The sequence below is a fragment of the Nelumbo nucifera genome, chromosome 4 (assembly GCF_055504915.1).
Source record: "Nelumbo nucifera cultivar China Antique chromosome 4, China Antique-T2T, whole genome shotgun sequence".
NCBI lineage: Eukaryota > Viridiplantae > Streptophyta > Magnoliopsida > Proteales > Nelumbonaceae > Nelumbo > Nelumbo nucifera.
The window spans coordinates 93,689,263-93,705,347 of NC_142652.1; the positions used below are offsets into that span (position 1 = coordinate 93,689,263).

Here is a 16,085-nt window from a genome sequence, read left to right on the forward strand (position 1 = left end):
TGAAAATTTTGGCTATAAACCGAATATTTTGGGTCAGGTAGGTTGGCTGTTGACATGGATGAACCCAAATCAAAACACCGACAGGCTGAAATTATCCACTTATGATAATGACATAACATAACATAATGTGATTGATTCCCCCCACATCTTGTCAAACCACAGACTTTGAGAATTGGTCCACAATTCGTAAAACAAGAAGGAAATTGCTTGGCCGGCCCAGGGAAAATCACTTTTTGGCTGGTTGCTGAGCCGGGTTCCACGGCGTGGAATTTAGATTTAGATGCTGATAGTCGTAAAGCATCTTTTTGGACGATTTATGCTAGGGACTGCCGGACCGGACAGAAATGATAGTCCACTACGTCGGCCCTTGGGCTGGGCCTACTCAAATTTTCACAAATATTCAACCCAATTTGGCAGTGATGTTGGGGGACCATCTCACCTGCCTTATGACAGAGGTGTTCTTTTTGTGAGCATTTACAAGAGTCGATCATTTCTGCCCGGGCCCACATTGTTAGGTCCAGCCTGGCCTAGAAATTTTCGGACTCAGGCAAATATTTTTCTTCCGAACCTCTATACTCAGGCAAATTTTCGGACTCAGCACAATCCAACGTTTATTCGGGTGCAGGTTGGATTGGGCTAGGGTTTCTCTACCTAGCCTTTAAGGTCATGATACCCCTAAGTTTTATATAGGGTATTCCTGTAATTTGCTATAATTTCTAACCCCACAATCTTAGAGTTTAGGATTTGTTTTCATCTTTGTATTTGTATTACCAAGTGACACCTTTGAAGCCATAAACGTAATTCTAACTTAAATTCATGGCTCTAGGGTTTTCAAAGCTTGTCATAATAAGAAATATAATTAAAAGCAAGGTTTTTAAAATTAACTCGGACAATGAACCGGTCAGGGTTCAGTTTCTAGGTCAAATGGTCCAGCCGTTTGAACCGAATAGATGGCCCGTTCTAAAAAAAAATAAAAAAATAAAAATTGGCCAAACTGTTGAATGGTTCGAACAGTTTGACCACACAAGTCAACGATTTGCTGATTAAATCAACAGTTTTAAGCGAAATAACAATTCTGGATTAAAACAGAACTGGTCACTTCCCATTTTTCTGGTCTGACCATCCAGTCCAGTCCAATTTTAAAAACCATGATTAAAAGACTGTGGATCAAATCAAGGTGGTTTGAACCCTATAAATATAATTATCAGGCCCCCAAGGTGCAGGTAGGTCAGGCCCAGGCACCTCAAGTTATTCTTACTATCCCGTTCCCATGATCATATTTATCATCATCACTGGACATTCAGAGCAATTCAAGACAAACTTTAATGCCTTCCAGAAGCTGGAAGAGACCACCAAGAACTCTTGGTGAGGGGTCTTTTTCTGTACAGTCTAGCAATCTGATCATTATCTTAGTTTAGGGCTCAACAGTTTGGACCAGGGCGGCAAATGAATTGCATTGAATTCATTATACATAGATCCAAATTTGGTTCATTAATATTCGGATTTGAATTGAATATCATCTACCAAATTTAGATCAAGTTCTAATTGAATTCGGATATTGAATGCATTGTTAAATTAATCTAAATAAATGAATGGAAATTGCCTTGGGGCAGTTTTTTTTCAAAATAAAAAGATAAAATTATTATATATATTAATAAAATAATCTAATATTATTGTGACGTTCTATATCATGACTAAAATTTGGTTATGATGCTACAAAGACATAATACCTGAAAAACTTATAATCCATCAACCGGATTGGTTAAAACCTTTCCAGAATCATGTCTTTCAGGCATCATAGATTTTTCCACAACATTCATATAAATTTTACTAATGATACAAATATGAATATTATGCAAATTACCAGATTGGATCATATTGAATCAGATAGGCTGTGTTTGGTTGCAGTGCAAATTTATTTGCATTGGTGCAAAATTATGGTAGTGCAAATGATTTAGATACAAATTCTGATTTGTTTTTCTTCAAATTTTACCTTATTTTGTTTGATTGCAACACAAATAAAATAACATAAGACTTAAAACAGAATAAAGTAAAACTCAAATAAAATTAAACCAAAATTTGCGTTTTATTCATTATGCCTATGCATTTGTACTGGTGCAAATAAAATTGCACTGCAACCAAACACAGTCATAGGGGTGAATCTATGGAGTGTACATCTGCTGCAAGTCAGTGATGGAAATGAAATAAATTCATATTATAGTGCCTATGTTTCATTGAGGGGTCCCATCTTCCTGGGGGACTTTGAATTCAGATCCATGTTCATGTTCAATGCAATTATAAATTAAAATCGGCAGATCCGATGTTCAAGTCATTCTTTTGGCCTCATATGGTTGTGAGTGTAAATTCATTTGCACTGGTGTAAATGCATAAGAATGCAATTGGACCAATCCTGATTTACTTTTACTTCAGATTTGACCTTGTTTTGTTTGTTTGTAAGAAGTATAATGATGTGGTCCTCAATTTATATGATAAAGAAATAATGTCAGTGGATGGTTATTTATTTTGAAGAATAAAATAACAAGAAAATTGATGTACTCATTTTTTATACAAGAGAGAATTAAGATAGGAGAAATGGTACAATTTTTTCATCAGGTAAGAGTGGGAATGATAGTCATAAACAAATGGATTCAAAACTGAACCAGGTGCAAAATTTGTATCCAGTTTAAATTTGCAATGCCAATAAACAAAGCTAGCCTATGGAATGGATCCTAGGCCCTGTTTGGTTCAGGGGAATAGGGATCTGGAATCAGAATTGGAATGGGCTATTCTGATTCCAACTGTTTGGTTGGGCGGAATTAGAATCTCATTCCCATTCCTGCTAGAATAACATTCTCCCATTTGAGAGAATGATCGTTCCCTGCCCCTTCCTTGGGAATGAAATCCCATTCCTGTTGATTTTAATTCCGATTCCTATTCCTGTCTGAACCAAACATATTATGAGAATGGAGCATTCCAATTCTGATTCCGGAGGATTTTAATTTCGATTCCGACTACAAAGCAAATGGACCCCTAGATCATCTCTTTGGGACTGACTTTTGTGGTTCCAAGTTCCAAAACATTTGTAGAAAGTAAAAAAAGGAAAACTTTTTGATATGGACATTTCCTAAACTTTTATGTGCAAATAAGGAATGTGGAATAAAATCTTGGCAAAATTTATGGTCTAGCCATGGAATCAGGCAACAGAAGACATTAGTTCAACGAATTAGTAAGTACATCTTATCAAATGTGGAAGTACATTTTATGAGAAAAATATATTTATGAAAATAAACAAACTTTAACGTGATTGATTCATGCAGCCAAAATTAATGAAAGCATATAGTTGAATTATAAAATATTTGCCAAAAAAACTCTTCCAATGGAAAATTTTACCCAACTAGTTTTAAGTTTTATTATTATTATTTAGAGATTTTACCAAAAGTGAAGTAGGATTTTACCTTATATTGGACAAAATGATCCTGAAAAACTAAATTTCATTTCTTCATTTTTATTATTTACCAATAAAATATTAAAATAAAAATTCAATTGGTGGAGTCTGACTTGGGACAAAGTAAATCAGTCCCAGATCAATTAAGTTATATAAGATAGACATAGAATAGAACCACTATTAATGGGGACATTGAACCAAATTATACTTAACATCTATAATTAATTATGATAATAAACGATTTAGAACTTCATTTTTGATAATATAATCTTAATAAAATTGATAATAAATAGTAAACTATGTATATATTGATAACAAAGTGTTTTTAATAAGAACTATTTTATATACTATTCATAAATATGTATATATAATTGGTTGAGAGCAAAAAGAATCCGATCCCAACCCAATCGGGACATAAAAAGTTCCATTTGATGGACTTGACTAGAGATGTTCACGGTTTAATTAACTGTGGGCCTATTTTTCAAACCGAATCGATACCACTGGTTTCTAAAAAACTATGAACTAAAGTCAAACTGAAACCAATCGATTAACTGGTTAATTGGTTCGGCTTTTGATTGGTTTAATCCGTTGGTTTTTCCTTTTTTTATATTTATAATACATATTAAAATAAATATATAAATATATAATATAAATAGTAAATATATATATATATATATAGTATTATATATTATAAATATATATTTATCTAACCGAATCGACTGGCTCGATTTCATCGATTGGGTTCGATTTTTCGGTTCTTGATGAACACCCCTAAACCCGGCCCATGGACGGCTCAAAAACATTCAAATTTCAAAGTACAATGATTGCATTCCAAAAAAATCTGGAGATCTCTGGTTTTGAATATCGGTGGGATCTGCTGCAAACAAGGCCTGTCAAACAGGCTACGACGTAAACAATCAATGAGTGATCAACCAGTGTTCTGTTATATGGGGCCCACCATGGAACACTGACGTGTTCATTGTTGATTGGTTCGCAGAAGATCCAGACACCTCCAAGAGACTTCTCTTATCTTATTAGGTAAGATAATCAAATGCTTTCACATGATTCCTGATTCACGCTTTCACATCTGGGTTTGGTGTCGGTCTATGATATCAGAGGGAGATAGATGATTGAGATCTCCTGCCAAAAAAAACTCATATTCCAACAACCATAGAAGTGGGACTCGCTATATATGAGATGTGTGGTGTTAGATGATGTTAGGAGGGTGTTGGAATGAATTTCATTGTCAGGTGATCCGGACTCGGATCAGAGTTCTAATTCAGTCCATACAAACATAATTCATGTACACGTGTCTCTAGATCGCCCCATCTTACGTGGGCAGTGTTTTCACGTGCTGAGATTACTCAAAGCAAGCGTCAACAAAAGCGGACACACGTCAGAGTTAGTTGGTCGTACAGCTGCTACAGTTAAAAAGAGCATCAGAGTCCAAGGATTTCCGGACTGAATTGTTCTTAGCTGAAGGCTGAAGCTTTTCTCTTCTCTGTTTCCTTTCTCAAATTGGATAACAATGGAATCTTCATGACAAGAAACTAAAATTAAGTAGGGTTTGCCTGGGATTTTGATAAGAAATCCTTGTGGGGAGTTGGAGAAAACTGCAACTCTGCAAGAAAGCTCTTATACAATTTCTCCATAGCTGTTGCTTCCATCTGTGCCTCGGAATGTAAGTTTCTTGTTCTGGGTACTCTTAGATTTCCCAGATGCATAGAATTTGGTTTGGACAGAGTTAACCGTTGCTGCTTTTCTGCTGTATCTATTATGACTTGCCTCATCAAACGGCACGCCCAGTTTTAATGGGTTTATGCTGTTTCTATTATGATTTGTCTCATCAAACAGAATGTTTTCTCAGGTTATTTAGTATTATGTTGTTCTCTCAACTTCTCTGTAGAGTGTAGAATGAAGAGAGAATGAGTAGGAAACAGCATTTTTTTTTTCTTTTCTAATTGTTGATACCTGTGTATGTAACAGGCAATTAATGTGCAGCTTTTAAACAATTGGTACAAGAATGCATGCTTGGGTTTTTTGTTTCTTTATGCTTTGTGCTACTGTCTAGAATTCTGTTCAGCTTTTTTAGGCATCAAGCATCTGGGTTGATGGATCAGAGCTGGTTATGCGTGTTTGTATGAGTGAACGTCATTATAGGTTTTATATTGTGCCTCTAGTGCTTTCTGAAAAGCCAAATAGAATAAAAGATTTTCAGTTTAGTTTTCCTTTTATGAGCCTTCAGCCTTGGAAGCCACATGGGATGAACTCATTTCATCGAAGTTTTACTGAACGTAAAAGTGGCTTCATTACAGGGATGTTGTTATGAACACGAACTAAATATCTAAGCTCTATTATGAATCTGTCAACAGAAATTACAACTTTGTTCATTTCTTGAAACTTTCTAATAGCTTCATTTGATTTTTTTTTTTTTATATCCCATGATGTTAGATGGTAAATTATGCTTTCAAATATTAAGAAAGGCTGAACTGAAATTATGCTATTCCATGTGTTTTCCAAATTCCCCATTAAGTTTAACTTTATTGGATAGAGGAAAATGGAAATGTCATATTCTTTTCTACTCCTGTCCCTTTAGGTTATGTTTGGTTTGAAGGAAAAGGTAGGGAAAGGAAGGGAAATGGAGGAAAACCTATACAAGGTTTGTAAACGTTTCCTTACCTTTCTCTTCCTTTCCCTACTTTTTCCTTCAAACCAAACACACCATTAAAGTCTAGTGACTATTGAGTAGTTAGGATTGGTATATTGATGTTTATTATGAACATCTATAACTAAATGATACAGAAGGTTGTCTAGTTTCTTTGGAGTTTTTTCCTTTTATTTATCCTTTGTTTTAACCTGGCTGTGTTGATATTGCAGTGGGCATTGAACAGACAGTAGCTCAGTATTAACCAGTTGATTCTGATTCTCTGTGTTTGATTTCTGGCATCCTCTGAGTCTATATCTATTTCTATGTGTAGAAATAAATGGGCAATGCTGGGGTCTTAGCATTCTACATCACAATATGCTGTGTGGCCTTTGTCATCTCAAAAATTGTTGTCTCTGTCCTCCTTTACCGGAGATGGCAAAGGAAGCACAATGTTATCCAAAATAGCATGTCAGGTAATGATCTTTCTTTTGGAGCTCAAGTCATTAAAAGTTTTGAGCCAGTGACTGTGAGAGGAAGTGCAATATCTAACATATCCAGGCATATTGACAGGTGGAAAGATGGTAATGTTCAGGTCTGAAAAGTTGCAGGCACTGACCTCAGAAGCATTCTTAAAGAAGACAATGAAGTTAACCAACAAAGATATTATTGGCTCTGGTGGCTACGGAACAGTCTACAGGCTGATCATAAATGATTCCATAGCCTTTGCTGTAAAAAGAGTAAACAGGGGTAGTGCAGACCGTGACCGAGGATTTGAGAGGGAGTTGAAGGCAATGGGGGACATAAAGCACCGGAATATTGTCACTCTCCATGGATATTGCACTGCTCCTCAGTTTAATCTTCTTATATATGATCTAATGCCTAATGGAAGTTTGGATGCATTGCTTCATCGTATGAAATTTATAGTTTTGCCTGCATAAGTTTTAATTGGATCCTATTCATTATTAAATGGATATTGCCACTGCCACTTCTTGGTTTTCCCAACTTAAAGAACATACTGATGCAGGTAGATCAAATGACAAGAAACCTCTGGACTGGCCTTCAAGATACAAAATAGCTGTAGGTTCTGCAAGAGGCATTTCTTACCTTCATCATGATTGTATCCCTCATATAATCCACAGAGATATTAAATCAAGCAATATATTGTTGGATAAAAACATGGAAGCTCGAGTATCTGATTTTGGATTAGCAACATTAATGGAACCAGATAATACTCATGTTTCAACATTTGTTGCTGGAACATTTGGTTACTTAGCACCTGGTACATCCCACAATCCCACATGACCAGATTACAATTAGTTCTCCAATTACCATGTTATAATCCTGTTAGATGATGCATAAATGCTGTTTTGCAGAATATTTTGATACTGGGAAAGCAACAGCAAAGGGAGATGTCTACAGCTTTGGTGTTGTTTTACTTGAGCTTCTAACTGGAAAAAGACCAATGGATGAAGCATTTCTTGAGGAGGGAACCAAACTGGTAACCTGGGTAGGTTTTCCAATTGAAAAAACCTTCAATATATTTTAGTTTTCATTTTTTTTTTGTTTCTATAGTTTTTTTCCTTAGAAATTTCCACGTTTTGCTGCATGACAAAATTGCAGTCCTAGATAAGTTTACATGGATCTCGTCCACCCTATCTTAAGATCCCTGGTTTATCTGGCACTTCATTTCATTATTTCCACAAATTCAAATGACATGGAAAATTAAGACATGGATACCATTTTCATATTCTCGAACCATTTAGTAATGAATAGGATCTAATTAAAACTTATGCAAGTAAAACTATAAATTTCGTAAGATGAAGCAATGCATCCAAACTTCCATTGTGCATGATATGGTTTTCTCTGTTATTCTTGTTATGAAATATTCATCATGTCCTCTGTCTTCAATTCTTTCCTTTTTTTTTGTTTTTCCTTATTTGAGTAGAGAGAGAATCACCTTTTTAGTGACAAGACTACTACTAAGAAATGCATAGAATACCTTTTATTTGAAGCTAAACATAGATTGAGATTTGTTCTCTTCGTTCAACAAATATCATCAAGAAACCACATGAAGTAATTTCTCTCAAAATGTCTTAGTTGTTTAGAAAAGTGGGAATTTCAATCCCAATTTTCTCATCATCAGATGAAGTTGTTCAAATTACCTTTGATAACATATACTTTCATTTTTTGGATGACAATAGAGGGGTTTTGTTAAAGACATCCAAATTGCTTTAGTTCAGTTCTCCATTATGCAAGGAACTTCAGATATGATAATTGTATGACAATGACAATACATTTGCTATTTTATGTCACATTCCTCAATTGTTTCATGGGTTGACTCTTCTTGCTGATTATTTTTCTCCTTGAACTTCAATTTTATCATGGGAGATGTTTGACCATATTGATTTGGATATGCAACAGGTAAAAGCAGTTGTTAATGAGAAGAAGGAAGAGCTTGTAGTTGACAATAGCTTAGTATGTTATCCAATGGATGAAGTTAACATTGTGTTCCGTATTGCGCTAATGTGCCTCGAATCAGACCCCTCCAAGAGACCAGCTATGGATGAGGTTGTCAAAATGCTAGAGCAGATAAAGTCTGATAAACTTGTATTGGATTATTGATATCTGCTTAAGCATTTTCTGTTTTCAAGTTAAAGGTATTTCCATATCTCATTTTCCATGTGTTTTTGATGTTGTGCAGACAATGGGTTACAGTTTGGCCGGTCATTCATCATTATTGGATTGGCATCTAACCAACCAACTCAATTTCTAGATGGAAATTTTACTGATGAGTTTACAGCATTTCTAAATTTGTCTCCTTTTTCATCAAAACCCATGGGGCCTACCCATAAATATGTTGGTCTTGGGACCATGTATCCCCCTATTCCATAGTTTCAGAAGGGAAAGGGAGTCTACAATTTTCTTTTTAGATTCAATAAACTCTTTTTTATCTTGTTGCTAAAGAAAACAAAAAAATCCATTGATGATGATGCTTAACCTTCATCTATTCTTTCTTACAGGGTTTTGATTGAATGATTAGAACCACAAATTTGAGAAGTTCAGCCTCAGCTCTTCCAAGACAACTCTTCTCGACTCTTGGCTACATCAAGGTTGCAAAACAAGGACCTGTCCATTTTGATAAAAGGTTCACCTAGTTAAAGCTGTAGTTTACAATATTAATCCCTTTTCAGAGTGACATTTTGTAACTGAAAGTATATACTCTTCTGTAATTATGGATCCATTAGGTTGACCTACAAGGCCAACCCAAAACTGTAAATGTAAATTATGCATAACATTTCAAGAAAAAAAAAAACTTCTGAAGCACTTTTGTGCTGGTTAATTTCGAATCTTCAACAAGAACTGATAAAACATATATTAACAATTTCTTGATCATGTGGAAATTGAGTGGGAAAGCATATAGACCAAAAAAAGATTCCCTTACAGTAAATAAGCATGACGTCAATTCAATATAAGTTTTGTTGCATTTGTATTTGCTCAACTAACCAAAGCAGGAGATAAAAATAGAGAAAAACAAAATCTTATTGAACACAGGACTTGACAATTATATATGATGTCACAATTTTCAGAAGCGTGTTAAGATGTATCTGATAGACAAAACATAAATAAATAACTAAAGTTCTAGAGATACATGTCCTTGACAACCTTTTACTAGCATGAGAAAACAAGGTCATGCATTGATATCTAAACTAAGTACCTTAGCAGTTATATGGACTGCCATAAGATCAGTCAAATACATTAAATTTTCAAAATGCATAAACTAGGTACCTTAGCAGTTAAACTTTATGTGTTCTCCCAGTTGTTGAGTGGTTCTATGGATCGTGTACAGGATATGAGAATATATAGCTAGAATGGGTGGGATCAACAGGATCGATTGCTTTATTAACCCTGAAGAATCATCTAACTTTGACATTGTAAGTAAACTGGTCCAAAAACTTCTTTAGGCCCATAGCCAACTAGTTGAAGTACCAAAAAATAAAACCTCTGGCTGATTCTACAAATGGTAACATTGCAAATGATGAGAAATGATTCAAGGTGATCATATTATCCATGTACACTTCAAGGTGATCATGTTGTCCATGAGAATAAAACAGTCATTGCCCTTTGTTATCTTGCTTTTGCATTTTGATCTCCAAAGACCATGACCTGGTAATGGAATGTGCCTGATGGAGTTATTCTTGATGTCCTTTTTCTCTTCTCCTCTTCCATCAGTATTTGATTCTTAGTTGTTTCTCATGTTATCTACACTTGTTCAGCCTGGTAAGCATCTTCTAGTGTCTTTTCATGTCTTGAACATTCTAGAAAAACTTGTAATGTCACTAAAACATAAAGAAATTTGTCTATGGGAAATTTTGTTATTTGTTATGAATGACATTGAATGCTTCATGCATTGAACCACAACCATGTAGGATAGCATGGAAGTAGAACTGGGCTTTTACACTTCATAGCTTTAATGTATGGGACTAATTTGGGCACACATCCCATTTTTGATAAACCTGGAACATCCCTAATGATACTACAAGGAAACCATTGTTTTTATGATAAAAAGTCAAAAATGGGGGATTTCATTTGTCTTTTAAAACATGTGCTTTCTGTCTAATGATTGGGGTATTACCCCCTTTATCAGAAATGGGGTGTGCCTAAATGTTTTCCATGTTTCAACCAACGCCCTCTATGAGATAATCACATATTAAATTAATAAATTATACAAGTTGTATTTATCAGTGAAATATTCCCTAATGATCTTCTTCCCGCATATTATCCTTTTCTTGTTATTATAATTACAAAGAACAATAACAACCTGCCCATTTTGTCCTTTCCATTGCAACTTTCAGTAACTGACCCTATAACCCCCATCCAGAAACTACCTGGATAACAAATGGAAGAAATGGAAACAAGCACTTAATATCCATCCCACTTAAAAGGAAAACCTCCTTCTCTAAGGCTGTGTTTGATTTGATAGAAAAATAAGAGGCAAGCAAAAAGTTGAGTAAAAATTCTTAAGGATTTAACTATAGAAACTGAGTTATTGGGACTTACAAGGTGTGAATTTTAATGGAATGCTTGGATTATGACATGGAAAAGAAACTCTCTATGTACTTAATAGGTAGGAGGTTTCCCATTATCATGGGTTTATGATCTTAGGCTGTGTAGGGAAAGTTCTTTTGTCATGGGGATTAACTTTCTATGTGCTTCAAGTGCTTGACAAGAGGAAACCTCCTACTTATAATTTCACAGGAAGTTTATCTTCCATGTCATAACCCAAGCCTTCCATCAAATATTCACACCTTATACATCCCAATGGCCCAGTTTTTTAAGGTAACTACCCATCCTTATTTACCATAGCATTCCAGAAACTCCACTCTACATAATCTAACTTACTAACCTTGTTATCTACCTTCATCATCTAGTTCATCATGCAGGCACATAATGAAAGTGGGAAAGAATAAAACAAGTCTGTCAGGTTTTAGCAGAAAATGGTAGCTTTCTAGAGGTTAATATTAGGTTTCAATTTGAGTTCAGAAAGACCTCACAAAGCTCTTGGTTGGGCAAGTTTATTACTGGGTAAATTAGTGGCTTGGTTTTACCAAGTCTCAAATGGTTGTAACAGAGGGCTTAAACTAAATTTGCATTCAGGGTTTATGAAACAGAAATGGGGGTTAGATTTTAATGCAATTTGGAATCAGCCGGTTTATATCTATGTGGAAGGAAAAAATAGGGTTTTTCTGAACTAAGAAAGGGTTGACATAGGATTTATAAGTTGGTTGATGAGGAAGTTATGGATGCAGCAAAGCTAATAAGAGGAATTATGTGGATATTCTAATGTACAATGAAGTAGGAAGAAAACGTGAATAACAGTAGTGGAATTAAGCGCTCTGTTGCAAGTTGAAGGGGCTAGAAAGGCTAGGTTCAGACATATAGGACATGGATTGAAGTAGTAAAACTGATTTAAGCGCTCATAATTTAACAATAGATATGTGACACTAAACAGAACAGAGTTGAGACAGGATTCATGCATTGGACCCATACAGTTGGGAAGAATCTTTGATGATGATGAACAATAAAGTGGAATTACCACTTCAAAGTATAGTATGTGATAGAATAACATCAATGAAGAAAATTCGTTCCTCCAGCACATTTCACCACACTATAGCGGCAATGATACCATCAAGAGATATGCTTCTTGGAGACAGTGAACTAATACAGGCTATTGCTTAATCTAGATCATATCTTCCAGCACAAGAAAACAACTCTAGTGGTTAATGAAAAAGAAAAAGAAAAGAGATGCATGGGTTTCTCCTCTCTCTCTGTGAATATAGAAATTACAAGGTCGATGTGTGCAAATACATAAAATATATGAATTGGACAAGTATGACTTCTTACCCTCCATTGTTCCCCCTCAAGCTGATTCTATGGGAATATTCATGCTCTTCACAGGTCATAGCCTTAGTAAAGATATTAGCAAACTAATGCTCCAAAAGATATATGAAGATGTATAATATGACCACTTAAAAGAGTGATCAAATGAAGTGGCAGCCAACCTTAATGTGTTTAATCGGGCAATATCTATGATGCCAGAAAGGTATCATATTAGAAGAACTTAATACCAACTGATTGGTTACCATTTTTGTGATACCAGTTCATTGATTATAAGTTCAAAGAATCTTAAGATATTGCATGTCATAAGGAAAACGAAGTGAAAATAATTTCTTGAGTCTTGAATCTATGACTTTTTAGTAAACATACAACCTTTTTTTTTTCTTTTGATCCACGGGCCTACACAACTGGGAGGGGGTAGCCCATCCCCCATCCCCCAAATCCATAACCCCCCACCCTGGTGCAGGTGGGATTCGATCCTAAATCTTCGCTACAACCAGCCAGTTGGCACCTTGCACTAAACATACAACATTTAAACCAGAATAAAAAGGCCATTAATCTAGCACCCAGTAAGAATATATATTCAAATATCATGAATCAACTGGGGTGAATCCATTTTCACTCCAGTTATGAACATGTCAAATTTGAATCGCTCTTAACTAGATAGGATTCAAATTTGAATTCGAAGGATGCATACCGTTTGTTCCAAAATCCGAAAAAGTTAGAAGACCCCAGATAGCTGGGACCAACATTGTGTAATGGCCTGATACAGATGCATACCGTTTGCGGCCCTACATCAAAGGCAAGGCTGGCCTTAGCACCTAGTATAGGGGGCTTAGTGTAACTGTAATCTGGGTTTGGCCTGTCCTGACCCAGATCAGCCCTCGGGCCTGAAATATAGGCTGCGGCCAGGCCTTACACAAGTTCAGAACGTACACACATATGGCTGGGCTAAGACGAGCCTAGGATATTGCGCCTAAGCCCAGAAATTTGCAGGCCAGACTGACTGGACTAGGATCTAGGAATAACTACCCTAACTCTCACGATGTATAGGGAAGGTCCTTCAATTCTAACCTATGGTTGAGTTGTCAATGTCTGTCCTAGCCATGCCTGAGTTGGGCCTTTTTTTTTAGCTTTTCCGACTTGGGCCCTACAAGGATTGGCCATTTCTATTCCCATCTTAATTCCTCAAACAAGCCTGCAGCCAAAACTCAAAAGGTCACCAGAAGGCCATCCCCCTTCATGGCCCACACTGAGCTGCCTCCATTTGGAATCAGGGTAACCCTAAAAATAAAGCAGGGATTATCAGATGGATCCATATGGTGGCATGGGCCAGTGGGAACGTTAAGCAAAGTTGGGCTATAGGCCTATGTCATTCTTCAGTCTACTCAGCGCCAGATGATGGTGAAGATTTACACTATCGTGGGCCCCCATGATTCCTACCAAACTGACTAAACAAGGCTAGCATGGAGCCCACCGTCCTTCATCTTGTTAGAAATAAAACAACCAACAAAAATGTAAGGGAGAAGTGGAGTACGCCGCACGGATGGCACTGTCTATAAACACCAAAAGCTACAAACAAAACCTGTCAGAATGGAAGAGCTTACTCTGATGGATCCTGCACCCACCAAAGAGTGCAAGATAGAAAACTAGAATGGTGTATTAGGATGATCATAGCCGTCCATTAACTGAACAAAGAGAAAGATAACAGATCAAACTTTTTCTTTTTTTTAATCTAATGAGCTGAGCCCAAGAGACTGCCTTACTGCGTGAATCAGAAGTGTAGAGACTATCTGAGTTAATAGAGTGTTACCCTTTATCAGACTTTGGATTGACTTAACTCATTTTTTAACAAAAGGACAACATTTAAAACAACTGTGTTTATAATTTAAAATGTTGTCAGATTTGGACCAAATCAAATCGAGGTCCAATTATAAATATATTAAATCAGATTACTATAACTAGAATTTGATTCAAATTTGAATTAGGACAAACGAATATTGTTTGCAGCCCTACACCATCCAAAAAGAATTAACAGCAAAAACAATTCCACATGTGCTCTATTGGTGGGTCTACCAAAAGTCCCAGACCCCTTTTGAGTGGGCTTTTAGCTGAGAAGCTTTAGTTGAGTTGCTTTAGCTGAGATGCTTTGCAGAAGCCACTAAAGAGAAGCTTCAAGGAAAAACCATGCAAATAGTTAAATGGTCAATTTAATGTTAGCTTTCCAAGTGGGTCTTACCCCAAAAGCCAGAAGCAGCAATGTGAAATCCCTCCCAAAGGTGCCCTTTTGGGAGGGTTTTGCATGGAGAATCTTACCTGGACAGATCATAAACAATGTTTAGTAAAAATCTGCAAAGCCCAAATTAGCCTGTCCTTCAGCAAAGACAAGGGCTTTACACCGAAGCTTCTTTCAGTTGCTTGTCCAAAGAAGCCCTACCAAACTTTCTAAGAGAGTCTGTCTAACTGCTCATAAACCTTGTAGAGAATGACCATGTCCATTTAATATTCAGATGGTCACTTGCATCCCTCCCAACGATCCAGTAGCTGAGATGATCACTTCATCTTCGAGAATGGAGGTATGGGATCAAACCTGTGTAACTGTAGGCTCTCCGTGGTATGATTAGTGGATCACATGCCCACCCCTCAATATTCCATACCTTGGGAAAAAAAAAAAGAAAGAAAAACAACTAACTCATCAACCAATGAATGTTTGGTTTGGTTCAGCATTTGCCCATCTATAGTTCAATCTCAGTAACTTGGTTTTTTATATTATTTATGTTGTTTTACGAAAAAGACATGTATACCCCATTTTGTTTTAAAATAGATATGATAAAATGATAGTAATTTTATCAATAATATAGACCTAAAACGGGGAATGATCAAAACCCTTCAATTGAATTGAATCGAATCGTTTTTGGATATCCAATAAAATGATACTAATCGAATTCGATTTTGAATTTGAATCATATACATTTTCTATTAAATTGAATTTAGAAATACCCTGATTTGAATCCAATCCGATCTATTTACATCTCTAACTTTATAACCCATGTTCCATTTGATCACCTTAGCTACCATGAAATGGGAGGATGAGATTTTCCTATACCTTCTTCTTATCTGATTCTCACGAGTTTAAAATTTATGAATATAAAGGGTAAAAGGGGCATCATGATAATCCTGCAAACACCACATATGTCTGAGGGGAGGAGAGTATTTGTAGTTAATTAGTACGGAAATCCAAAAGTTAGGTTTAACCCTTTTTGATAGGCTGCATCCCCTGTGAATAGACACAAGGTTGAAGGCACCCCTCTCTTTAATATAATTATTAACATCATCACTTAGGTTGCTTTATTCCTTTTAAAATTGTTCTAGGGGTATGCGCTTAAGGATAATAAACTTTTTTTTTTCTTTTGGTATTAAGTAGGATAGTAATTCACTGTTAATTAATCTCTTTTCACTTCTTTACTGATATATTTAACAACCTTGCTTTAATAAATTAATCTTTGGAATTTCTGTTAACCAGTGGTCTGTCAGTTCAGTACAACGGCTCGTTAGACATAGCCGTTACTGCCTTTCTTACCCTTTAAATATCAACTC

The 16,085-nt window shown here is 35.9% G+C and overlaps 1 protein-coding gene across 2 annotated transcripts; it reads left to right on the forward strand.

Moving 5' to 3' along the window:
- Positions 1-4,903: 4,903 nt before the first annotated feature.
- LOC104610548 (receptor-like serine/threonine-protein kinase At1g78530) lies at positions 4,904-9,446 on the forward strand. Of its 2 annotated transcripts, none has more exons than XM_010277222.3 (7): positions 4,904-5,126; positions 6,424-6,565; positions 6,663-7,001; positions 7,117-7,371; positions 7,466-7,599; positions 8,514-8,749; positions 9,113-9,446. In XM_010277222.3, the coding sequence occupies exons 2-6, from the start codon at positions 6,430-6,432 to the stop codon at positions 8,712-8,714; spliced, it is 1,065 nt and encodes a 354-aa protein (XP_010275524.1). In that variant the 5' UTR covers positions 4,904-5,126; positions 6,424-6,429; the 3' UTR covers positions 8,715-8,749; positions 9,113-9,446. The 2 variants fall into 2 exon arrangements, with proteins under 2 accessions (XP_010275524.1, XP_010275531.1); XM_010277229.3 differs by having other exon boundaries at positions 4,986-5,126; positions 6,323-6,565.
- Positions 9,447-16,085: the final 6,639 nt, after the last annotated feature.